Raw genomic sequence first — 26,558 nt, 5'->3', positions numbered from 1 at the left:
TGTCTTTGAATCTAAAATGAGTCCAGTTGCCTAATTTGATAAATTTATGTTGGGTATATGTATTGGGATATTGCATCGTGCCCCATCAAAATGTCCAAGTATTACATGTTAATCAAAATTTTGAAAATAAATCATTAAGTAACATGAGTCTCATGCAGACAGCACACTAGTATAGTTAGATCGTGCCTTTTATCATTCTTCATTGGCATGGTTTGATTTGGAGGAACTGGCTTACCTTCTGAAGAGCTGAGACTTTACCCTGAAATGAATGAGCAGCCACAGCCCTTTGTAAACAGAGAATTGGCATAATCAGATGTCTCTGGGTTTTTTTTTTGTTGTTGTTGTTGTTTTTTTTTTTGACATGCAGAGTGGAGAGTGAGAGAGAGAGACAGAGAGAAAGGTCTTCCTTTACCATTGGTTCACCCTCCAATGGCCGCTGTGGCCAGTGCGCTGCGGCCGGCGCATCGCGCTTATCCGAAGCCAGGAGCCAGGTGCCTCTCCTGGTCTCCCATGCGGGTGCAGGGCCCAAGGACTTGGGCCATCCTCCACTGCACTCCCGGGCCACAGCAGAGAGCTGGACTGGAAGAGGGGCAACCGGGACAGAATCCAGTGCCCCGACTGGGACTAGAACCCGGTGTGCCAGTGCCACAGGCAGAGGATTAGCCTATTGAGCCATGGTGCCAGCCAGATGTCTCTGGTTTAAAAAAAAAAAAGATCATGCTGGGATGTGTGTGGAGGGTGGAGTGGACGTGGGAGAGGAAGGGCAATGGACGTGGGAGAGGAAGGGCGATGGACATAGGAGAGGAAGGGCGATAGGCGTGGGAGGGGAAGGGTGAAGGCATCCTTTCCCAAAACGCTCTCCTGTGTCTTTTTCTCTAGACCCTGCTCTCACCAGCTCATGGGGTGAAGGAGCACTGAAGGCATCCACAGGGACCTGCCCACGCCTGCCACTGCTTCCCCAGCTGTGCGGCACCTGCCGCCTCTGAAATATAGCCTTGCTGTGCTGGGTGTTTATCTGTTTGCCCCCTGTGCACTTCTAGGCATGAGTTTGGCAACTCTTTAAAGGTGGTGTTAAGAGATGCAGCACTTGCAATGACTTCAGAATTGCTCCTTGTACGTTCTCCATGACCTTTGATGGCATGGTGTGTAACTGTCGTACACCTCGCAGACAAATAAGCACATGTCGTATTCAGGGGAGAGAAAATGGGTAAATAGTAATCGGGGAAAAGTGGGAGTCAGCTCCCAAAGCGGGAATTGAACACTACAGTTTATCTAAATTCCCTGAGTACCTCTGGCCTGTGGTCTTTCACCTCCTTCCCTGATACTGGTAAATTCCTCAGGAACAGACTGGTTCAGAGCTGCACAAACCAGAAACAAAGGCTGAGTCTTTAGTTGACCAAAGGCAGCAGGGAGTGGCTTGACGGAGGTGCTGGGAGCTGGGCTGGGCAGCCAGGGTCCTCGCCGCCTTGTACAAGGAGGTATTGGTGGTCAGCAGTGAATCATTCCAACTTCTGTGGTGCAGATTGTCTTTCTGTGAGATGGAGGAGCAAGAATAGGTCTGTTTAAAGTTCCAGCTAGTTGAATTTTGGTAAGTGCTTGGCATGGGTCAAGTCAGGCTAAGGAATCATTGGAAAAATGGTCTTAGCTCTGGTTGTGTCCTGGTGCCTAGGCTCCAAGGGGTCAGAAAATTCTTGATGCTCCTTTGCACCTGTGACAGGCATGGCCAGTCAGCAATGGCCTGCTCTTAACTTGTCAGCAATCTGAATCTTTTCAACACAGAAGTCTAGCCAGCTTCAACCCACCCATCTTCATGGGTTTGCAAGATAACAGTGATTCACCAACCTAGAGAGGACCCAAGCTTCCCTTTTGGGAGCTAGCTCAAGGCTATAGGAAATCTGTGGCACACAGTGTAGGGTCGTAATGCATTTTGGCATTTTGAGGTTGCTCACTGCCCGTTTGGGTTGAGAACCAGGGGTGGCTGAGGATCAGGACAGGTGGGGCCACCTGTGGTGCCAGCAACACCTGCTCCCTGGGGTGATTCCACCCTGCCCTCCCCTGGGAGGAGAACGTTTCTATGACTTTCTGTCAACCAGCAGACAGACGAGGATTGTCAGAAGGGCAGTGTGGTGGGTCAGCCACTTCCTTCCTCCCATGGTCTGGGACCTTTCATAACCTGGGGATGTTCCCAAGGCTGCCCAGGAGCAGCTGCAATGAGCAGGAGCCAGCCGGCGCCTCGGGACCTCTCTGAGGAGGAGGGGAGGGGTTGTGCCCACAGCTGCACTGGGAGCCGTCAGCCTGCCCTCTGCCTGGTCTCACCACAGCCTGTGCTCTGCAGTCTCCTTGGAGACCCTGTTACCAGCTGTCAGCACAGGGGCTGCTCACTCACTCCCTTTGTGGCCCAACTGCATGAACCCCATCGGTAGGGCCCCCAGCCCTCATCTCTCGTTTTCGTGGGCCCAGCTTTGCAGCCTGTGATGGGGGTGGCAGGCGTGGGTGAGCAAGGAACTCAGAGGATTTCCTGGCACCACTGCCTTTCTTTTTTTTTTTTTTTAAATTTTATTTATTTATTTGAGAGGTAGAGTTACAGACAGTGAGAGGTGGAGACAGAGAGAAAGGTCTTCCTTCCATTGGTTCACTCCCCAGATGGCCGCAACAGCCAAAGCTGCACCGATCCGAAGCCAGGAGCCAGGTGCCTCCTCTGTCATGCGGGTGCAGGGGCCCAAGCACTTGGGCCATCCTCTACTGCTTTCCCAGGCCACAGCAGAGAGCTGGACTGGCAGAGGGGCAGCCAGGACTAGAACCGGCGCCCATATGGGATGCTGGTGCTGCAGGCAGAGGATTAACCTACTGTGCCACGGAGCCAGCCTGGGCACCATTGCCTTTCATCCCTCACAGCTGCTTCTGCAGGAACTACTTCTTCCTGCCTCCCCTGTCACCTCTCAGGTATGGGATGCAGTGGGCCTGGGCAGGTTGCTTGGTTCTTGTCTCAAACCCCCCTGTATCTTACAGTTCAGGACCAGGGGTAGCTACTAAGTGGCCTTCCTAGTGTCTGTTTCCAGCCAACCCGCAAAGTGGGCTTGGGAAGAGGGATGGTGGCAGCTGCATGTGGGAGATGACAGCTGAGCAAAAGGCTAGCCTGAGGCCCTGGACCCTGGATGGCATCATTTGCAAAGATGGCTGGGATGCTGCAGACAGCTGGGCTGCTATTGGCTGCCCTCCTGACCACACATCGTCACTCATGCCTGCAGGACACAGGGAGAAGTGAGGGGCAAGAGGCAGAAGGAGGCAGAGGAGAGAAGAAGGTGGGGCCAGGGAGAAGAAGGAGACAATTGAGGCTGTAGAGAGGAAGTCACAGGGAGAAAAGTGTGGAGGGGCAGGGGAGACCACACACAACCACACGTCAGGGTTCCGTGACATGGCAGCGACACTGACAATTCAGTCTCACTCTGAAATCAAGTGTATATTTAAATAGAAATGTGCAAGAGACCAAAGGATATTTCCTTGATGATTTGAGCTGTATGCGTTAATGATTTCTGCCCAATCTCGGGAATGCCCGTCCCCAGGCTGCTGCAGAGGAGTGAGTCTGCAGCAGGAAATTAGGTGTTTGCTGCCCCCTGCTGGCGAAAGCTCAGTTCTGCATACACCCTGCAGAAGGGCGCTCCATTGAAATCACTTTGATGCCTGGGGACAGCTGAACTGTCCGCTGCCCTGGCTCTCAGCCTGTTGCAGGGGAAGGAGACTTGGTCTTAGCCTTGACCTCTCCTTAAGCTTTTGACTTCTATTTCGGTAAACCTGATATTTCCCCCTAATCTCAACCTCAGCAAGTCCACATAGCTGCCTAGGCAGCCGCATCAGCCCATCATACATCCTCCTGGATCCCCGACCTGAGGACGCTCCTGTGCTCCCCGTGCTCAGCCTGTCATGAGGCACAAACCTGCCTGGGCCACCAGGAGGCGTCTCACCCCGTGGCCTTCATAGTTTGTCCACATCAGTCTTCATCCTCTCTCAGCAGGCATGATACCAGCCTCCTGACCACTGACCCATCTACCTGTGCACATGGACTTGGACGTGGGTGGGGTATGCAGATCAAGTTTGTTTTTAAAGATTATCTGTAGCTTCTTTATTTGGCCTATGAAATGCTTCCCATCTTACTGATCTGCCTGTCCATGCCCACCTCCTATCCATTGCCTTTAATTCCAACAGCAGGACAATTGTTAATTTCTTCCATTGCTTTTACCAGTTCTCCAAACATTTGCTGCTTCTTGCTACAGCCATTCTCTGAGCAAGCCCCTGGGGTAGAGAGAAGAGCAAGATGCAGCCTCTGCTCTTCAGGACAGGCTGGTAGACCAAGCACCCAAATGCAGCCCAGACATCACCCAGGTCAGCCATCACATAAAAGTTGATGCCCTGTTGCAAATCCCCGTCCCACACGGTCCTCGTTTCCTATTGCCGAATGAATCGTCCCTCACTTGGTGGCTCACAGCAACACACACTTTTTGTTTATCTCCTGGTGTCCACGGGTGAGGCGTCTGGGCCGAGCTGAACTGGGTCCTCCTTGCAGGCTCTTGGGAAGCAGGGTCAAGGGGTGGGCAGGGCTGTGTTCCATTCCCAACTTGGGTTCCCAACTAGGTTTGTGTGGTTGTTGGTCTTTATGGTTGTAGGACAGGTGCCACTCTCATGCTGATGGCCAGCTGGGGGCTGCCCCCAGACCCCTGAGCCACTGCAGTTCTGTGCCACACAACCCCCTTCCAGCAGGGCTGCTCACTGCAAGGCTGATGCAGGCGCCTCTCGATCTGGGGCCAGGGGTGGGCAACATGTGGCCTGCAGGCCATATGAGGCCCATGAATCATTTGGTCTGGCCCTGTCAGGGCCACTGCAGGCGGGACTCGGAATTCAATAAATCTATTGCAGGTTAAGTTTCAAGTTATAATTTTGTATGGCCCATGAATAATGTTAAATATATCGAAATGGCCCTTGGCAGAAAAACATGGCCCTACCTCTGCTCCAGTCTGTGAAGACAGCCTTATATGAGGTAACACAGTTGCTCCCATTGTCTTCTTCATATAGCATAGTGTGAGGAAGGGAGTGGTGCCCCATCGCCTTTGTCATACAATTGTCAGAAGCAAGTCACCAGTCCAGCTCTCACTCAGGAGGGCACTGCACAAGGGCAGGAGTCACCAGGGATCACCTGGGGCCATGCCCAGCACGTGGGTGTGCATACATGCGTACACACACACTCACACATACATACTCGCATTCACTCACACACATATTCACACACTCATACAAACACACTCATACACACATTCACATACACACATTCACATACACACTTATACATACACTCATACACACTCACACATGCACACTCACACTCACACACATATTCACAGACACACTCGTACAAACACTCATATACACACGTTCTCATACACACTTATACACACACTCATACACAGACACACACATTCACACACAGATTCACACACACACATTCAGACATACACATTCACTCACGCATATTCACACACTCACTCATACACACATTCACATACACACTTATACACTTATACACATACACACTTATACACATACACACTTATACACACATACACACTCACATTCACTCATATTCACAGACACACTCGTACAAACACACTCATATGCACATTCACATACACACTTATACACACACTCATACACACACATACACACATTCACATACACACTTATACACACACACTCACACATACACACTCACATTCACTCACACATATTCATACACTCATACAAACACACTCATACACACATTCACATACACACTTATACATACACTCATACACACTCACACATACACACATTCACACACATATTCACACACTCATACAAACACTCATATACACACGTTCTCATACACACTTATACACACACTCATACACAGACACACACATTCACACACACTCAGATTCACACATACACATTCACTCACACACATATTCACACACTCAAACACTCATACACAAATTCACATACACACTTATACACTTATACACTTATACACACACTCACACATACTCACATTCACACATATTCACAGACACACTCGTACACACTCATACACACATTCACATACACACTTATACACACTCATACACACACTCACACACATTCACTCACACATATTCATACACTCATACAAACACACTCATACACACGTTCACATACACACTTATATACACACTCATACAAACTCACATATACACACATTCACTCACACACATATTCATACACTCAAACACATTCATACACACATTCATATACACACTTATACACACATTCATATACACACTTATACACACACACTCACACATACACACTCACATTCACTCACACATATTCACGGGCACACTCAGATTCACACACATATTCAGACATACACATTCACTCACACACATTCACAGACACACTTGTACAAACACACTCATATACACACACTCACATACACACTTATGAACATTCATACAGACACACAGATTCACACACACATTCAGACATACACCCACATTCACAAACACTCATTCACACACACTTATACTCATGCACACACTTGCACAGACACACTCATTCACACACACAGATTCACACACTGATACACACATTTACACCCATGCACACACAAATTCAGACATACACACACTCATACACAGACACACATTCATACACACATTCACACAACACAGACACACTCATTCACACACACATTCAGACATGCACACACTCATACACACACTCACTATATACTCACATTCACACATTCATACATACACATTCACACTTACACTCAGACACACACACTCATACACACAATCTTTCACACTCATATACACTCATACATTGAGACATACACACACTCATACACAGACACACACAATCATATACACACACATTTATACACACATACTCATACACACAGACACACACTCACACATCATATAGACTCATCCAAATTACAGGAGGTTGAGTAGAGTCTCAGATCCTGTTTCTGCCAGATTAGTCCACTGATAGGACTCTCAGCTGTCACTTCTCCCCCAGCTTTGGGCTCGTTTTCTGTTCAATGCCAGTGGAAGACAGAGCCATCCATACAAGGCTGTGGTTCATGACTGGCTTTCAGCACCAAGAATTTAAAATTCCAGACAATCCTGTTCTTCAAATTCTCTCAGGAGGTGGCTGGACCATATCCTCTCCTGTTGTTCGTCATCCTTGTCCCCAACGACTCCCATCTCCAGTGTCTGGTTAACTGGTATTGCCAGTGGCTCATCATTCTGATGCCTTTAGAGCTGAAACTCAGTTGAATTGAGGAAGTACTTCACTAGACAAAGGCAGGACCCTCCCTAAGTGGAGTGCTGGAGCCAGGCCTGGAGATGGAATTGCAAGCAAACAATTGCAAGATGATGGTGGTTTATGTCCAGTGTTGCAGTAGAAAGGCATCAGGGTGCTGTGGGGTGTCAGGGAGGCTGCTGTGAGATGACAAGCGATGTGTGTGACGGTGCAAGTGGCAGGGGCTCACTGACTGGATGTGGTGAGAGTCATTGATGTGTTACCACCACCACCACCATCATCATCATCATCTCTGAGAGTACTTGTGGCTAAGAGTAGGCAGATTCCCGGCATGGGTCAGAGTCACAAATTTCAAACCAAATGGCCAAACCCAACAGGCAGTTGGGAATCTTGTTCAGGGTTCTAGGCAGGGGTGGAAACAGATTCTGTCTGCAGATTAGCAGGTTTATCAATCAGAAAATGAGATCAGGGCCACCAAAGGCCAGAGCCAGGCTGTGGGGTCCAGCCCAGGCCTGGAGCAGATGTCCACATGCCCCCTTTCATCACGTCCTTGCTGTCACACCTGAGACACTTGTGTTGATCTTGCCCGTGAACTTATGGGGACAGACACCACATTTTTTTTTTTTGACAGGCAGAGTTAGAGACAGAGAGAAAGGTCTTCCTTCCATTGGTTCACCCCCCAAATGGCTGCTATGGCCGACACACTGTGCCGATCTGAAGCCAGGAGCCAGGTGCTTCCTCCTGGTCTCCCATGCGGGTGCAGGGCCCAAGCACTTGGGCCATCCTCCACTGCACTCCCGGGCCACAGCAGAGAGCTGGGCTGGAAGAGGGGCAACTGGGACAGAACTGGCACCCCAACTGGGATTAGAACCTGGAGTACTGGCGCCACAGGCATAGGATTAGCCTAGTGAACCGTGGCGCCAGCCCAAACACCACATTTTCATCGCTGGATGCCAGCTCTGTGTTCCCAGTATCTGCCATGTAGACATTGGATGAAGGAATGAACAAAAGCCAAAAGAGCAGGCACAGAACCTAGGAGCTGAGAGTGAGCTTGCACTTTGTGCTGCCAAGCGGCCGTGGAGAACTGACTCAGACACCCAGGGAACCTGACTACGAAGGTTGTCCACCAAGAGGATGAGCTGTTTTCCTGTGCCTCCCCTCCTACTATGCATATACATACACAGAGTGTATATAAAGATAATATTCTCCAAGCGTTGGCCCCCTGCTGCAGCCGAGCAGAGGTATGAGCCAGGAGATCTCTCTGTGAATTGTAAAGGCTCAGTGTTCAGCAGTGTTTGGGATGACGGATCCTGTTCTTTGCAAAACAGCTCTGATCATGGCCAGTGGCTGGGATGGCTTCCTGCAGTAACATTGACTGTACAATGAGTACTCTCCATACACGGTGACAGAGCCCCTCTGCCTCTCTGGGTCTTTGGAGCAAATTGTGTTTTCACACTAAGAATTATAAAATACATTTTAAAATTATCATCCTGAGTGTTCAGAACGTGGCATCAACTTGCATATATTCTTGTGATTGTACCAAAATCGCATGGTCGCTTGGGTTCTTTCAGGAGTCTGCAGGCCCCCAGGGCTGGGACCGGAGAGTCTAGTTTGCCTTCTCACTAACTTCCTCCACTCACTAGCCAGCTAAGTAAAAGCGTGCTCAGCCTCTCTCTCGGCTGTGTTTTCTTTCACTGGGATAAAAATTCCTACCTTCCTTACAGACTGTCATGCAGAGTCTGCAGATCTACATGTCAGTGTCCCATGAAGGAGGTAGCTTCATCGGGCTGATGCTTCCCCTCACCCACACCTGCAGAGCACACCAAGGCTAACAGTTCTTTCTCTCTCTCTCTCTCTCTCTCTCTCTCTCTCTCTCTCTCTCTCTCTCTCTCTCTCCTGTGCCCCAGGTTCCTGATCGTGCTGGGCTGCTTGATCCTGGCTGTGCTGACCACATTCAAGGAGTACGAGACGGTCTCTGGAGACTGGCTCCTGTTGCTGGTGAGACACTGGGCAGTGAGACATTGCCTAGCAGAGTGGACACCTCTGCTGGGAACCCCCCACACTGAGGCAACAGAGGGCTCCCTGGGCGTAATTCTGCCTGGGTGGCTCCGGCTTCCTGGGGGCTGCAGGTGAACGCACGCCTAAGGAAAAGCAGTGCCTCCATCATCATTTGGCGATGCCTGCATGGGCACAGATGGAGTGGGGACTGGTCTTCCTGATAAGGACTTGCTATTCCTGATTAGACATATGGGGCATGAACACTTCAAAGCATAGCCATTACCTATTTTAAAAATAGAAACAGTAGGTTCTCCAGCCTCTGAGAGTTAGCACAAAGGCAGACTGCATCCCCACGTCTGCCTCTGGATTGTCCCCCTGGTATCCTGCAGCCTAGACCCAAGAACTTCACACTCTCTTCAAGGTCAAGCACACAATCTCGCCTCTCCGTAGAACCTCCAGGTCTCCTGTCTTTCAATCCATGTTCTCACTCAGTACTGTGATGGAGCGGATTGATGGGCGAGTTTCCTTCTCATGTCCCAAGCTGACAGCTTCTACACATCCTTGCCCCAGAAAACAGACGGTTGATGAAGAGCAAGTGCTGGGATGGGTTGGGCTCAGGCTCTGCACCTGGCCTGAAGGAGGTTTTAGGGAGAAGCTTGCCCCTTCCCAGCCCTGGGCAGCACTGGCTACCCTGCAGCCCCAATGACCTCACCCAGCCCTGATGGACTAGAAGTCAGCCCTGCTCTTCAGGGTGATGGTGCTGCATGGGGTGAGGCCCTGGGCTCCACCTTGGGAGGAGTGCTGACAGCAGAGTCTTTGTGGCCCCAGAGTCAGTGCGTTCTAACCCACGGGATCCCAAACAGAGACCTGAATGGGCTAAGTTAGGCTTTGGAGATTGTGGAGCTGCAGCACGTCATGGGTTCCCGGGGATCACAGAAGAGAGAGAGAGGCGAAGGTGTCAGTGTCTGAGCCACAATGGGGTGCAGGAGGGTGGAGGTGCCCAGTGTTCTGCTTGCAGCCTGGCACCATGCTTGAGCACGTAGGTGCTGGGGTCTGATTATCTGAGCCCAGGACCCTTTCTTGGCCAATTCACAGTCTGAGAAATTTGCCCGAGCACCTCGTGCCTTGGTTTCTCAGAATGGCACTTGGGGGTGCCTGGCCCGTACCCAGTAAGCATCTCCCACGACCAGCAGCTGCCCTTCTTAGGGGCTGTGCACTCATTAAAGGAACATAAAAGACCGGGATCCATTGGAATGAAAACCAGGAGAGAATCACAGAACCACTCTGCAAGGGCCACCCGCCTTCGGGACAGTCAGCACATCAGAGGGCAGAGGGGACCAACCTGTTCTCCTCCCCCACCCCCTTGCTACCTCCCTACCCAAACAGCAGAAATCCAAGTCTTCAGATCTTCGGAACAGAAAGCCCTCATTCTCTCCAACCAGGTCCCGATTCATTGGTGCCTCTCCATATGTTCTTCCACGCAGGAAACATTTGCTATTTTCATCTTCGGAGCCGAGTTTGCTTTGAGGATCTGGGCTGCCGGATGTTGCTGCCGATACAAAGGCTGGCGGGGACGACTGAAGTTTGCCAGGAAGCCCCTGTGCATGTTGGGTAAGCCCTGACCCCTGTGTCTGTTGCAGCCTCGGTCTCTGTCTTTGGTGCATTGTTTCCACAGGGAGATCATAGGAGGCTCCTCTGGGGGCTCTGGGAGGCCAGCACAGGCTCTGCACCTGCCCACAACATCTGTCCATGGCAGTGATTTTAAAGTATTGCATTTGGTTTGGGAAGGAGCCAGCAGGTTGAGGGGACTGAGCAGCTCTCGTTCTGAGACCAGCAGCACCCCTAGACTTGTGACAACTCACATCCCTACACCTTTCCAGGCTGGCTGGAGAGCAGTGGTGGGTGAGACACCATTGCTGGTGGAGAAGTTGCACCTGTGAGACCGTGGTGTGCCCGTGTGGCAGAGCTAGGAACTGAGGCACACAGAGCTGAGTCATTCTCCAGGCACAGAAGTGGTGAGCAGCAGACTCCATCCTAACACTCATGTCTGGAAGAACCCGGCATGGTGATCTCCCTCCAACCACTTTGCTGAGTCTTGATCCAGAGGTTGCTGTGGAAGATGTCACTGGAACCCCTCCATCCAGGTGCAGACAGTGTGAGAGTGAGGAACGTCGCTGCACACATTGCAGCATGCACCCACGGGTTTCTGTCTTAAATTGCCACTAAAATCGTGTTGTAGCAGGACAGACATCTGCCTGAGTGATGACCAGGAGACTTGGGAGCATCTCAGCTCTGGGAAGGGTTAAAGTCACAGAGCCACCCAGTGCTGGGGTTGGAAAGGCCTCCAAAGTCATTTGGCCCAAGCTGCACCACTGTGTGATGGTACAGCACCCCTTGTAGGTGGAGCCTTGTAGGTGGTTACCCCATTCCTGTTTGTGCACCTCCAGTCTCTGGGGGAGAGTCAGAAATTTGAGTGTAGACACTATAGTCCTCCTCTGCACTTGAGCACATGTGCTTAGAACCAGCCTGGCATCATGTGCTCTCAGCAGCCCTGTGCCACTCCTGTGAGCACGCTGTGCATGCCTCACATCTCCTCTGAGTGAGATCACCCGGACTGCACACAGTGCTCAGGCACACACGGCCTGCCCAGAGAAGCACTGGCCCGTGTGCCTTGCCCACCATGCAGCCTGGGGGCACAACGCCTTCCTTGCTACCAGTGGAAACCTCCCTGCCACGTCCTTCCACCACTGTTGAGGTTGCACTTCTGAGCTTCTGTTTTCTCTCAGAATTTAAATGCACGAGTGCGTAGGTGTGTATGTGTGAGCACACTTTGGAAGAAGTTTTAGTCCCTGGTCTTCCTTATTCCTTTGCTGTCTCCATATCTACTCCCCGCTTGCCTTCCTGTCCTCCATTTTTTCCTTCTGCGTCTTTTGCAAATGCAATCATATTGAGTAGACCTCTCGTTTGCTGTGCCCTGTCCAGTGCTGACCAGAAGTTGTGTGTGTGTGTGTGTGTGTGTGTGTGTGTGTGTGTGTTGGCTGTGGGGAGCATGTATTTGTGATGAATTTGGCCCAAATTCAGTTCAAGAACAGCCTGGCCTGTGGGGCCTGGGTCCCTCCAGGACAGGTGTGTTCCCACGGAGCTGAAGTCAGAGCTCCAGGCCACCCTCCCCAGCTGCCCTGGAGACGAGGCCAGGTCTCAGCATCACAGCATCCCTGCTGGTTGTATTTTCCTTGCATCACTGTGTTTTCTACTCTCTGCATCTTGGCTACGCCCACGGTGTGACCTGCGTTAGCACGTTGTTACTATCATGAAATACCTGAGGCAAGCTACTTTATCGAGAAGGGAGATTTATTTTGGCTCACAGTTCTGCAGGTTCACAGTCCTAGTTTGGGTGGGACTGATTGCTTTGGCCTCTTGGGATGCTCTTCTTGCTGGCAGCATCCCTGGGCAGCACAGAGCATCACAGGGCAAGACAGGGAGCATGGGTGTCCATGTGGGGGGCTTCAAAAAGTTCAGGGAAATCTATATTCTGTTATAAACTATGCAGGGATTTTAAGATTTTGGACACAAAACTTATAATTCCATTTTCCACTAACTTTATTTATTTATTTGAAAAGCAGAGAGAGAGAGAGACAGACAGACAGAAAGACAGAGAGATCTTCCATCCACGCGTTCACTCCCCAAAGAGCCACAATGGCCAGTGCTGGGTCAGGCCGACACTCGGAGCCAGGAGCTTCTTCCAGGTCTCCCACAGGAGTATAGGAGCACAGGCATTCTCCACTGCTTTTCAAGGTGCATTACCAGGGAGCTGGATTGGAAGTGGAGTAGCCAGGATTTTAACGGGTGCCCATATGGGATGCTGGTGCTGCAGGCTAAGGCTTAGCCTTCTATGCCACAGAGCTGGCTCCACTAACTTTTTATTTTTTAAAAAGGTTTGTTTATTTATTTGAAAGAGTTACAGAGAGAGGAGGAGAGCCAGAGAGATCTTCCCTCCACTGGTTTACTACCCAGATGGCAGCAATACCATGGTTGGGCCCAGCTGAACCCAGGAGCTTCATGAAGCTCCCACATGTGGGTGGCAGGGGCCCAAGAACTTGGGTCATTTTCTGCTGCTTTTCCTAGGCCATTAGCAGGGAGTTGAATCAGAAGTGGAGCACCCGGGACACAAACCATCACCCATATGGGATGCTGGCATCACCCATAATAGTCCCTCCACTTAATTTTTTACATCTGCTCATTTATCTTACAAAGCCACAATGATTCAATCATGAGGCTCCTAGTAAATTGATCAAATGTGATCATTCCCCAAAGGTTCACCTCTAAACACAACCAATTCCAGCCTCTTAATACCATTGACATAAGGCTTTGGGGACTAAGTTTCTGCAGGAATTTGCTCTAACCCTAGCACTGCCCTTGTGGGAAATGCTGCTTTTCTCCGTGTGTTTGACAAGAGTGTGGTTGTTGTGTCCATGAGCATTCCAGCCTCCATGTCTGTCCCCCTCAGATATTCCTTGTTGGGTGTGGGCACCTCCACTGTGCAGATCTGCTGTCCTCATGGAGCATCAGGGACCAACCACCCCCCCCACCACACACACACATCTGGGTTTCCTTTTGGTTTGAGTGCAAACATTATTAAGTGGATAGAAACCACAAATAAACTGAGGGGCCTGGTCAGTGACACATCTATGTGTGTCCAGATGTTTGACCCCTACGTTTTCCCAGAGGTCAGGCACACCTGGAGGACATTTTGGTAGGTAGAAAGGGCATGAGCTTTTTGGACAAACCTACCTAGATCTGAAAGGAGCAGTGTGTCCTGAGCTAAGAGATCAGTGACTACAAAGATGCAGAGGTATGAGAGAGCCCTGTGTGTGCAGAAGACCACACATGCTTCTGGAAGGTTCCCAGGAACCAGAGGAGTTTGAGGAGCCCATAATTTGCACAGTGGGCTAGTCGTCCTAGCAGTGGGTTTCTTGGAACCCTGATGCGCTTGCAGAAACATAGCTCTATGGTGAATGTCTGTGGGGAAACCCCATACTTCATTTGTATGACCATGTGCAGCAGTGCATATTGGCATAGTAAAGGCTCTAGGGAGTCTTGCACAATCCATTTACCTGTGTTATTCCCAAGTTTACTTGACCATGGGTTGTTTTGACTTCCTAGCCCTCTGCAGGACAATGGGGAGATAACTGATGGGTACTAAGTGCCACTGAGGCATAGGAAAACAACCAGGTTTGCTTCCATGTGTACCTGACTCTGACCCAGGAGCCAGCTTATCCCTCTCAGCAGAGTCTCATCCCCTTTGTCCATCTCTTATTTCAACCAACACTCATACCCACATCCCACATCATGGGTAGGCTTCAGATCTTTCCAGTCTACCCCAAGGCTTTCTCTGAACCTTGGGGAAGACAGTAGGGCAGTGCATCTCAGAATTAAGGAGCCATTAATAGCTGCAGGGGTGACCCACCAGCAGCAGGGGGCGAGAGCCATAGTTCATATGCAAGCCTCTCATCTTTGAGAGGGGTGATCTTGGGAGGTGTTCAGATGACCCAGCAGTGACTGGATAGTAACCCTTTACTTGTTTCTTTCCTTCACTCTCTGAGGGGATTTCTGATTTCCCCTCTGCCTGAGGGACTCTCAAGTGCCTTGGGAAATCACTGCCGTGGGATTTAGAGTCAGCATTGGAGTTCTCAAGCCTACATTCCACCCCAAGTCAGCTACTTCCAACTGTGTGGCCTCGGGAAGGCACTCATGCTCAGAACTTTTGCCCATGGGTCACAAGAGAAGAATCCTACTTGTGACAGGCGATTGATGTCAAGATTCAACACGACAATACTTAGATTGGCTGCTGCTTGGCATACGTCCATCTGCCACAGATAGCCCTGCGATGATGATGCCATTGCTGTCCCCTCACTCCTCTTCCCTCTCCTCTGCTGCTCTCTCTGTCTTCTTTCCCAGACATCTTTGTGCTGATTGCTTCTGTGCCAGTGGTTGCGGTGGGAAACCAGGGCAATGTCTTGGCCACCTCCCTGCGAAGCTTGCGCTTCCTGCAGATCTTGCGCATGCTGCGGATGGACCGGAGGGGCGGCACCTGGAAGCTCCTGGGCTCAGCCATCTGTGCCCACAGCAAAGTAAGTGCCGTGGAGACGCCATGAGACTCCACGGGCTACCCACCCACCTGTGGCCTTCCGTGGCACCCCCCCCAGAGTGTCTATAGAGGGTGGCCATTCTGCCACCCAATAATGACAAAAAATAGGAAGAGGAGGCAGGGCATGAGCAGATGTGGTGGGATGAGCAGGAACAGGTAGACCCGGGCTTAAGTCTCAGCTCCACTGCATGCAAATTACTTTTGCCACGTCACTCACCCCTGTTTTGCCTCCAGTTTCCTTGCTTCTAAAATAGGAATGCTAATTCCTATTCCTGCCGATTGCCAGGAGTGAGCTCATGCAAGGCAACATGCGATGGAGGGAAAGGTTTGGGAGTTATGCAGATTTGTTTGAATCCAGACTCTGCCAGTGTAACTACAGGGACTCGATGTAACCTCTGTAGGTCTTGGTTCCTGTGTTTGTCAAGTGAGAATGATAAGCACTAACCTGAGGATGAAACGGTGGATGTGAAGAACACTTGGGTGTACCCAGCTCATAGAAATCATTCAGTTAGTGTTGTATGGAGCCCAGAGAGCAGCACTTAGAAGCTATGCGTTATACAGACCAGCTGCCCCAGATACGGAAGCAGACACAGAAAAAGGAAATGTCCTGCCCACACTCACACAGAGTGACACAAACTCTTGCAGTCCCTCTCCAGAGCCCTCGTCCAGTGGTTTGCTGCTGGCCACAGCAGGGTCCACTTCTCTGAGGAGGCCAAGAGCCTGGAGAGGCGGGACTCAGTTCCATACCCTCCCAGAGTCCCATGTGGTTGAGCAGGTGTAGAGACCAAGCACATGGAATCCAGGCTATCCAGATTCATGGCTCCCCATTTCTCCTCTTCCTATTGTTAACCCAAACCTTCGATACCACTTGGTTTGAGCCCGTCTGCCCTAGCTGGACCCAGGAGAGGGAAAGAGCTATGCCTGTATCAGCTCAGAACCCCAGGAGGCCAAGACTGGAGAAATCAGAGGGAGGGATGTTTTCCACAGGTGCAAAATCGAGGCCGCCTTCCTCTCCCAAAAAACATCTGTGTTTGCCAACCTTGGTGAGCATCCTGGATGCTTCTGATGCCCTGCCCAGATCCCTTTTGCCGGGAACCCTCTGGCCACTTCCTCAGTCACACGTGACTGAATCCCTGTCTTAGTCTGTGCATCTGGGGAACCAGTGAGCCTGATTGACTTTAGGAAGCTCAAGAGTTTTCATAACTAATGTTATCACATGACCTGCTGTCTCCCACCAGCAGCCCCAGGCCACAGCCGTACAGCTCCTGGCTCTTGTATCTCAAATATACACCCAGCTACACTGCGGGTGATTTCCTATGAGACGACATTGTATAGTGGAATTCAGCGAGCTGCTGAGTCAGACAGCACTGGGGTCCCACGTGCAGCTGAGCTGCCATGCAGCTTAGGAACGTCAGAGTATTTGGGTGAGCTTGCCCAGTGGTAAAGTAAGAGACCCTGGCTGCATTTCAGGGCCTGGTAACTGGCAGGTGTTTATTAACAGCTCTAGCCCCACCTGTAGGCCTAGTCCTGGCCCTCGCCCTAGCCCTAACCATAACACGAACCCTCACCCTATCATTCTGAACACGCTCATCACAAAGCATACAAATGAATGTGTAAATAAAGGGAAAGAGAAACACAAAATAGCGGGGACTCTCTCACCAGAGAATGTAATTCTTGCCATAAATGTTGTACGCCCAGCCGCGCTACCTCTGGCCACAGCATGCCTGGGTCAGGGCTTTGATTGCAGCATTGTGTCTTCCTTCTGACCTGTCAGTTTCTGGGTTACCAGAGGACATGTTCATGGTCCTCCTGGGCTCAGCTGCGACCCTGTGATCCTGGTGCTGAGCTGGCCACACGGCAGGTGTTCGTTCATACCACAGTAGACCCCTGCACCTGCTGACCTCCTTTTTTAACCATGTGATGATCAGCACCTGCTGGATGTTTGCAGGATAATCCCTGAGGGAAGATGGGCTCTCCTGCAGCAAGCCAGGCACCCAAAACAGGGACCCTTCCCCAGGGCTGGGAAAAGGCTACGGAGCAGAACTCTGCCCACACACTTAGCTTCACCTGGTTGTCCCTCAACCCCAGAGTCTGTTGTGAGAAAATCTCACAGCTCTCGGCCAGAGCTCAGAGGAGGATGCGTTTCCCATGAGAATGTAGTGTGGTCCTGTGGGCATTTACCAGGTTGTTTCTTCCTTCCCTCACTGTGCTGGGCCAAGTCCTACCCTTGCCTCCTCCAGGCGCTCAGATTAGGAGGCCTGTGGACTGCAGAGCTAGACGCCTTCAGCTCGTGCTGCTCCTACTAAGGGGAGCCCAGGCTGTGCTCCCAGAACAGGTAAGCCTGGCGTCTGTGCCACCTGGCACAAGACCACTGAGGCCTTTCTAGTGATGTGTGCTGGGTGGGCCACATCTGTTCTGAATATGAGACCCAAGTCTTCCAGGCAGGGCCAAGGGGCCTGGCATATCCCACAGAATGGATTTAGGGATCTGCTCCCATCATGTCCCCACTGCCCGGGCGCCCAGCCCTTTCACCCCAGGTTCACAGGTGGAGGAGCCAGTGGACCTCACAGCATTGCTACGGTTCTGCTGCACGGCTGCGGCAGAAGACCGGTGCAGTCAGAATCACCTGGAATTACCTATTCAAAGACAGCAAAGCGCAGAGCTGGGACCCATTTTCACTCCTCGTTGATGACCCTTCCACATGTCTCTTACTAATCCAACACAGCCAGTCTTCCTATGCATATCAATGCCCAGCAGTTTCTTTGGGTCAGAGCCAGATGAGGCTTCTGACTCCCATTCAGGGGCCAGAGAGAGTGAAGAAAGCTTTAACCACTGGGACCACATTCCAGAAGGCGAGAGGCCCATACTCAGCCCACCTCTGGGGAAGGACTGTCCGAGTCACTGCTACGGATCGCCTGTGCCGACTAAGCTACCCTCGCTGTGCTGTGCATGGGCTGCAGTGGGGAAGAACACACCATGTGCATGGAGCACAGTGAAGTATTAGATCAACAGGCTAGAAAAGAGTGAGGCATGAAGGAACTACAGGTGAGCTCCGTCTCCCCTGGTGGGAGCAAACATGCAGAGCAGTCGGAAGATGACACTGTGTGGCTGGTCCCATCAAGGGAGGGCAGTTCAGGCAGCAGGACCCACGTCGATCAAGGCATGGACAGAGGCGGGATCAACCCCAGGAGTGAGGGTGTCTCAACCCAGAAGGCAGCTAATGGACCCCGGTCAGGTGCAGGAAGCGTTATCAACATGAACAGCTGGGCTCTCTGTGATGACTCAGCAGGAACTGTGTTCTCCAGGAACCCGACCAGCTTCCTGTCCAGACTCCCCTGCTAGCCCTTGAAATGGGAACCCAAGAAAAGCAGAGGAGGCTGGAGACAGAGGGAACCTTACCAATTTCCTCCATCAGGGTGTTGAAACGTCTGCAATCTGCTGATCTTGGTCTTCTCTCTGTATCATCCTTACTGTTTCGTAACATTTTTCTTTTTTCTGTTTGTGTTTTTTCCTAAGGTTTATTTATTTGTTTGAAAGAGTTACAGAGAGAAAGGGAGAGACAGAGACAGAGAGAGAGAGAGAGAACTTTCATCCACTGGTTCATTCCCCAAATGGCTGCAACGGCCAGGCCAAAGCCAGAGCCAGGAGCTTCATCTGGGTCTCTCCCCTGGATGTTGGGGCCCAAGTGCTTGGATCATCTTCATCTGTTTCACCGGCACATTAGCATGGAGCTGGATTGGAAGTGGAGCAGCCAGGACTGAAACCAGCGCCCATATGGGATACTGGCACTGCAGATAGGGGCTTAACCCCACAAGCCACAACGCTGGCTCCCATAACATTTTTCTTTAAACCAATTTTCTGGGGCAGGCAATGTGGCATAGTGGGTTAAACCACCACCACCTGCGAGGCTGTCATCCCATATAGGCACCAGTCCAAGTCCCCGCTGCTCCACTTCCAATCCAGCTCCCTACTAATGCACCTGGGGAAGCAGTTGAAGATAATTCAAGTACTTGGGCCCCTGCACCCACATGGGAGACCCAGATGGAATTCCAATCTCCTGTTTTGGGCTGGCCCAGCTCCAGCCATTGCAGTCATTTGTGGGATGAACCTGCAGATGGAAGATCTCTGTCTCTCCCCCTCCCTCCAACTCTGCCTTTCAAATAAATCTTAAAAAAAAAAAAACCTTCTGTTTGTTGTTGCTCCCCGTCTTCGTGGAGGAACGACACAGGACCCTGCGTTGTTCTTTCATCTGCTCGGCCCTCCCCGGGTTGCTGCTGGTTCTTCCCGGGTTGGCTACCGTCCCTCCACCTCCGTGGAGGGGTGGGCCCCCTGCCACTTTCCCCACTTCTGCAGGGGAGCGGCACACCGCCGGCTGGCTCTCTAGGGGGCTGCACAGGTGTTCCTTCAGATAGATGTTCCTGGTGCATGTTGTCTTTCTCCTCCTTTATAGTCCTCTTCCACCAATCCCAACTCTGCTACCCACACGCCGAGTACGCTGCTCTCCTCCAATCAGGAGCAGGTCCTGCAGCTTGTTGGTTGAACTGGAGGCAGCTGTGTAGAAGCTGTTTCCTCCTCTCCCAGCGCCATATTGTGGGAGAGCAGATGTATAGAATAAGTCTTAATTCCAGTAACAGTCTAGTCCGAGTTGCTCCCAGTTGCTCCCCACAGTTTGTCTACTTAGTCATATGTCCTGTTCTATCACATGATAATACCTGTAAAATCACAGGCCTGGTGTGCCACTTAGGCTTATTTTGCCTGTGTTCCAAATTGCTGTGTGACTATGGAACATAGTCACTGTTTATCTGAATCCCGCAGTGGTACATGTGATGCTGTCAGAAGCTCTGTGATATGGTCCCTTCATTCATCAGCTGAGGATACTAAGGCTGAGAGGGGTGATGTTCCAGGATCACACCGTACGTTGGTGGCAGGATGGGTCGCTGTCCACAGCTCTACCCTCTCTGCCGTTGATTTCCTGGTAGCATGGGCTTTTCCTTGCTCTGCACAGCCCTTGAGTCCCTGAGTGCTGTGCAAATCTCAGAGGTACTGGTCCCTTCCTCTTGCCCTCGCCCCTTCCTGGGAAGTCTCCTGAGCTGTAACATGGAGTCACCTGGAGCCAGAAATCATCCCCTCCTCCCCTAGCCACACACTGGCTCTTAGTTAGCGAGAGGAACAATAACCCCATCACAGACCCCTTGGATAGGGCCAGAGGTGAGGCCCAGAGAGGGGGAGTCGCGGGCCCACAGTCACAGAGCAGGCAGCCCTGAGCTGCCACGCAGTGACGACTCAGCGCCCCCTCCTCTCCTCCCCGCCTCCTCTTCCAGGAACTCATCACCGCCTGGTACATCGGCTTCCTGACGCTCATTCTTTCCTCGTTTCTTGTCTACCTGGTGGAAAAAGATGTGCCCGAAGTGGATGCCCAGGGAGAGGAGATGAAGGAGGAGTTTGAGACCTATGCAGATGCCCTGTGGTGGGGGCTGGTGAGTCGCCCCCTCGAATGGCAACCCTATGGGTACTGATAGGGCAGAGGCAGAGGGTGTGGCATGGACACACTCAGGCAACTGCACTCTGCAGGCAGAGATGGAAGCCAGGGCAGGAATGTTCCCAGCCTGTGCCTGAGTCCCTGCTCCTCTCCCAGTTTCAGCTTCCTGCCGCTGGCTCAGTGGTTGGCCCTGGCTCATGTAGCACACCTGGGCTAAGTTTCTAACTCCTGGACATTTGGTGAATGATCTGATGGATGGGAGTTCTCTCTCCTTCTCTTTCCCTGTACCTCTCAAATAAGTTAAAAAATTAAAATTACAAATTTTTACAAAGGAAGTCAGTGCTCAGAACAGTTTTCTGCATGCTCATTGAGGGATCTTAGCTTATTAAGGACATGCAGAGGCCAACAGTATGGCAGATCTGCATGGGTGTGCACAGATACTGTGGCAGGTACACATGGGTACACACACACACTGTGGCAGGTGCACTTGGGTACAACACAGACCTGAGTGCCCACACAGAGGTATAACCCCAACAAGCACGCATCATCCTAATGCAGAATTATCAAGAGCATCAATATGAACACTTTCCATTTATATACCTTAAACTCAGTCCTGCTATTAGCACCTTGGGAAAGTGGGGAAACTGAGGCATGAAGAGGTTAAGGAAGTAATTCAAGGTCTCTCAGATACTGCATGTTTGGCCTGAGATTTGAAGAACAGTTAGTTTCCAAATGCCATGAGGTTAACTGTGTTGCCAGCCGGCCTCGCACATGCAGATACACAATTGTAAGTATACATGTGCTGGTAATAGAAACATGTGAAAACACGCATTGACTCACAAGAGTGGCTGTGCACAAAATCACTCATTCTCACACACACACACACACACACACAACCTGTCTACAGTGACTGGAATATATGTTGATTGACTGTAGGTAGGAAGTGCTTAACTTATTAACAGGTTGTGGTCTCAAGGCTGCTGCCCAAGTTGCTCAGATATTTGGTGCCTTGTCTGTCATGGGACTCTGGTGAGCAAGAGCAGCCCCCACGCTGCTCCGGAAGCTTCTGGATGGAGCTCAGCTAAGGAGTCGCTGAGTCCCCTCTTCCTGGAGTGACAGTCTCTTCTCTCTTCAGATCACACTGGCCACCATTGGCTACGGAGACAAGACTCCCAAGACGTGGGAAGGCCGTCTGATTGCTGCCACCTTTTCCTTAATTGGCGTCTCCTTTTTTGCCCTCCCAGCGGTAAGTGTGACGTGCAGGACCCGCCCCCCCATGCCAGCCTCAGTGTCATCTTTTCACCCCCTAACTCCCACACCCAGCCGCTCACCAGCCATCCTCTTATGCATTACTGTGATGCCCCTGAAGACTTCCTGTCCATAGACCGGGTTTCCAGGCTGCCTTCTGTAGCTGAGTTCATGGCTCCCTCTAGATGCAGCTCTGTAGAAGCATTCCTGGCCTCATGCTGGGTTGCGCATTTCTCTCTGCCCCCACTAGGGGGCTGTGAACTCCTCCAGGGCTCATAGGCTATTTTTTTTCTCACTCTTTAGTGCTGAGTAATGATCCATTGTATCTCTCTTTCACCTGTGGTCCCCAGCACTTTCTGCAGGTCAAGTCCTTCATGTGAGTGAGTGCCCTTCCTTTGCCATAACATTGGCTAGTTTATGTAAAAATTGCACTTGCCTAAGAAAAATCCATTGTAGGAAGTGTAATGAAACAAGTTCCCCAAATCCCACTACTACAGATGTGCAGTAGTAACCATAAAAGTAGGTGACGCTTATTGAACTTGACCTGTGCCCCTGATCATGCCAAACATCTTACTTACATCATCTCCTTTAAACTGCATGGCAACACTAGTTGGCTGCTGTATTTAGCTCATTTTCCACATGAGAAAGCCGAGACTTAATTAGGTTTGTGAATTTTCCACAGTCCCAAGGCTCTGGGTTGTGGAGCCAGGGATCTGCTTCTAAAGCCTGGCTTTGGATTCTGAAGCTTGAACAAAACATTCTTAAACAGCAGTCCCTCTGCCACTCTCTGCATCTCCCGTCTGTCCGTGATGTTCTTTCACCACTGGCAGCCCTGCCGTGTTCTTTTTCCTGAGCCTTTGGAGCATAGGAAGATGACCTCCCTTCCTGTTTTCTCACTGATGAAGCCAGTGAGGGGTGCAGGGATGCCATACAATCATTAAGCTCTCTTTTCATTTTGAAAAGGTTGTGTTTCTATCCACTGTATGCAAAGCAGACCTGAACAGTGAATTGGATCCCAAGTTGGGGAAGATTCTGGCTACAGTGAATGTCTCAAGTGACAGTTCAAGTAGCTGAAAGACCTTCAAAATGCAGTTAGCATTTCCCAGGCATCTATTAGGTGCTGTCCATCACTAGGCAGTTCCTGTGTGTCATCCCCCTTTTGTGTTATCAGAATTGTGAGGCAGGTCCTGTGACCTCACTGCCCTGTGGAAGGATGTGAGGTGGAGCCTGGATCAGAGGTCTGCCTAGGGTCTTGCAGCTGGACATGACCTTGGGATTGGAACCCAGGCCTTTCCGACTTCAAGACTCCTTTGCTGTTCCCTTCTCCCCCTCTCTCTGCAATGTCATCCTAGCTGGGCTGCGAGCGCACTGCCCACTCTGGTGGTGGGGAAGCAGCACCAGGACAGTGCAGTGGGACTGACCATTGTCACACCCTCTCTCTCCAGGGTATCCTGGGATCAGGGCTGGCACTCAAGGTGCAGGAGCAGCATCGTCAGAAGCACTTTGAGAAAAGGAGGAAGCCAGCTGCCGAGCTCATCCAGGTCCGTGTGCCTGGGAATGAACTGTGGTGGGTCTAAGAGTGTGTGTGTGTGTGTGTGTGTGTGTGTGTGTGTGTATGTGTGTAGAATGCACCCACATACACACATCCCCAGAGAAAAAAAGACATCCTCAAGCTTATGACCTGGAATAGGCACCAGGAGCCTGTGTGTGTGTGTGTGTGTGTGTGTGTGTATACATGCATGTATGTACACACACGGCACATTCCCAAACAGGAGCAAGCCTACTTGCTCATGCCCACTTGTGGATGGATGGCTATGGTCACTGCCATCATGAGCTTTATAACGTATCTTGGTATGTACTGGGGCTGAGTCCTGTCACACTCCCATCCCACCTCCAAGCCAAGCAAGAAAGACTACAGTAGGGTCAACCTCTCAGCTGGTTTTCCTGATAATGCTGGAGTAGAGAATTTGGCTCAGACTTGGGGCCCGCACTAGGCTTCCTTCTGCTTCTGCTTCCAATCTAAGACTTGACTAAAACTTGACCTAAATGGAAGAATCTTTTATAATTCCAGGGACTTATCTATTTGGGTACAAGAAGAACTGGCTCCCTCACACCCATTAGGATAGACAGCCCTAAGCCAAGGCAGGAAGACATGCCTTACATGTGACAAAAAAATAATGACCCATTTCACCTGTTTGTCCTACCCAGTAGACAGTCATGAACCACTGCCAGCTCTCCACCTCTCCCTCACTTCCCTGGCTATGGACGAGGGGCTGGAGATTGTAGTGAGAAACAGTAAGAAAGGCAGAAGTATTCCTTCTTAGACTTCAGTGGGAGCTGCTACTTCATGACCTCATGGCAATTGGGAATTGCAAAAACAGTGAGTCATGAAGTTCTATCCTGGCTACAGTGAGCTGAACGCTTAGGGCATGGCCGCCCACCCCTGAATTTGTGTCCAGCTGTAGCGAGTCTCCCTGTGGTACTGCAAGTGTCTGACAAAGGACAGTGTATGAAGTCATCCTACGTCTTGTAGTTTGAGTTGGTTCCCATCTCCAACCATCTGCCCCATTACTCCTGCAAACCACAAATCACTAGGGCACTTGAGGAATTCCAGAAAATCTTCCTCTAGGCTCTCTCTCCTACCCAGAAGTGGCACATAATTGTTGTCCTATCTATTGGATCTGATAAGTCTCAGAGAACATTCTGGAAAGAGTGGTCCTTGTCTCTTTCACGGTTTCTGTACCTTCTCATCTCCCTCCACTGTAACTCTTTCAAAGCCACCCTCCATAATATCAGTGATAGTTCTGAGATGGCCAGGGAAGGTTTTTCTTCTCAAAAGGAGCTACAAAAAGCCAAGAATCTTGAATGTTGTTGGCTCGACGCAGACTCAAATTCTCAGGAGTCAAGAGCTTTAAAATTGCCTGTGTCGTGGGATTCTTTGTGAAAGTTCCAGGTGACAGTGGCTCACCCCTGCCGCTCTTGTCCCCAGGCTGCATGGAGGTATTATGCTACCAACCCAAACAGGATAGACCTGGTGGCGACGTGGAGGTTCTATGAATCTGTCGTCTCTTTCCCATTCTTCAGGTAAGTAACAACTCCAAAGTGCTCAGGGCATGGGTCACCATCATTCTGTGGTCTGCATTTGTGTCTGTGGCCTCCTGGGTTCCTGGAGGATGTTCTTCCTGGTGGTGGCACCCTACAGGGGCTGCACCTTAGAATCAATCTGTGAGCTGAAGAGATCTCCATACCCAGGCCATACTCCAGGCTGATCAAGTAGAACCCCCGCACCTGGAGCCCAGACAGCAGGCTGTTTTAAAATTCTTTATTTGAAAAGGAGAGAAACATGGAAAGAAGGAGAGACACAGATCTCCCATTCATTGATTCAGTCCCCAAATGGCTGCAATGCCCAGGAGTAGGCCAGGCCCTGGCCAAGAACTACATCCAGGCATCCAGGTCTCCCATGTGTGTGGCAGGGGCCCGGGTACTTGAGCCATCATCCACTTCCTGCTCAGGTGCATTAGCAGGGAACTGAATCACAAATGGGGCGGCCAGGACTTGAAGTATTGCTCACATGGGATACTGGAGTATACTTACGTGGCTGTTTTACCCACTGTATAACAATGCTGACAAAGTCAGCATTGTGATGTTTTAAAGATCCCCAGGTAGCTCCTAGTGTCACCAGCCAGGGGTTACCAGCTGAACAGTGTGGAATGACTGACAGGGGAGGGCCCCATCAATGTAGGATCAGGACAAATGGGCTGAGGCTGTGGGGATCCAGCACTAAGGACCATGCTACCTGTCCTGGATGTGCCCCCAGCCTGGCGTGGCCCCAAGACCCAGAGGTGGTGTTTTGTGTTCTCAGGTTTCCAAGTTCCTATTTCCTCACAGGTAGCCTGGGAGAGAGGTTAAGATGAGTTAGAATCAAGGGGGCCTTGTGGACAATGCAGGTTCATGGTCCAGCTTCAGCAGTCCGGATGGAAGTGTGGTGGGAAAGGGTCTTGAAGGGAAGCCCCAGGTGACTCTGACCCCCTGGCCCACCCTGCATTCTTGGAGTGAGCCTGAGAGAGAGGCATTCCCAGCTTCCCTTTGCAGATGATCGGGTGAGGCTCAGAAACTTTGAACGCTTCTCCCAGGATCAGGTCCTCAATGCCTCTGATCTTTTCAGTTTTGGGGATTCTAAGACAGGTTTTTACCCTCCAGGTTTTAGGTACTGTGGTCCTATGCTCAGGGTTTTAAGTTTGCAGCTAAAATGGTGGACTCCCAACAACCCATGACTTGGAAGGAAAAGTTAGAGACACAGTTAGCCTTGTACCCAGGACTGGGACCTGCTCTGAGGCGTGTCTCTGG

The 26,558-nt window shown here is 50.9% G+C and overlaps 1 protein-coding gene across 1 annotated transcript in view; it reads left to right on the top strand.

Moving 5' to 3' along the window:
* Positions 1-26,558, top strand: part of KCNQ3 (potassium voltage-gated channel subfamily Q member 3) — a 343,223-nt gene that overhangs the window by 277,406 nt on the left and 39,259 nt on the right. The window contains exons 2-8 of the mRNA XM_008255917.4: positions 9,246-9,336; positions 10,821-10,947; positions 15,295-15,467; positions 20,806-20,961; positions 22,099-22,209; positions 23,657-23,752; positions 25,201-25,295. Of these exons, the coding sequence (XP_008254139.3) occupies positions 9,246-9,336; positions 10,821-10,947; positions 15,295-15,467; positions 20,806-20,961; positions 22,099-22,209; positions 23,657-23,752; positions 25,201-25,295 (849 nt within the window). The remainder of the gene's footprint in view (positions 1-9,245; positions 9,337-10,820; positions 10,948-15,294; positions 15,468-20,805; positions 20,962-22,098; positions 22,210-23,656; positions 23,753-25,200; positions 25,296-26,558) is intronic.

The sequence above is a fragment of the Oryctolagus cuniculus genome, chromosome 6 (assembly GCF_964237555.1).
Source record: "Oryctolagus cuniculus chromosome 6, mOryCun1.1, whole genome shotgun sequence".
Taxonomy (NCBI): domain Eukaryota; kingdom Metazoa; phylum Chordata; class Mammalia; order Lagomorpha; family Leporidae; genus Oryctolagus; species Oryctolagus cuniculus.
The sequence above is the reverse complement of the archived record's forward strand: the minus strand, read 5'-3'. Positions and strand labels throughout refer to the sequence as shown.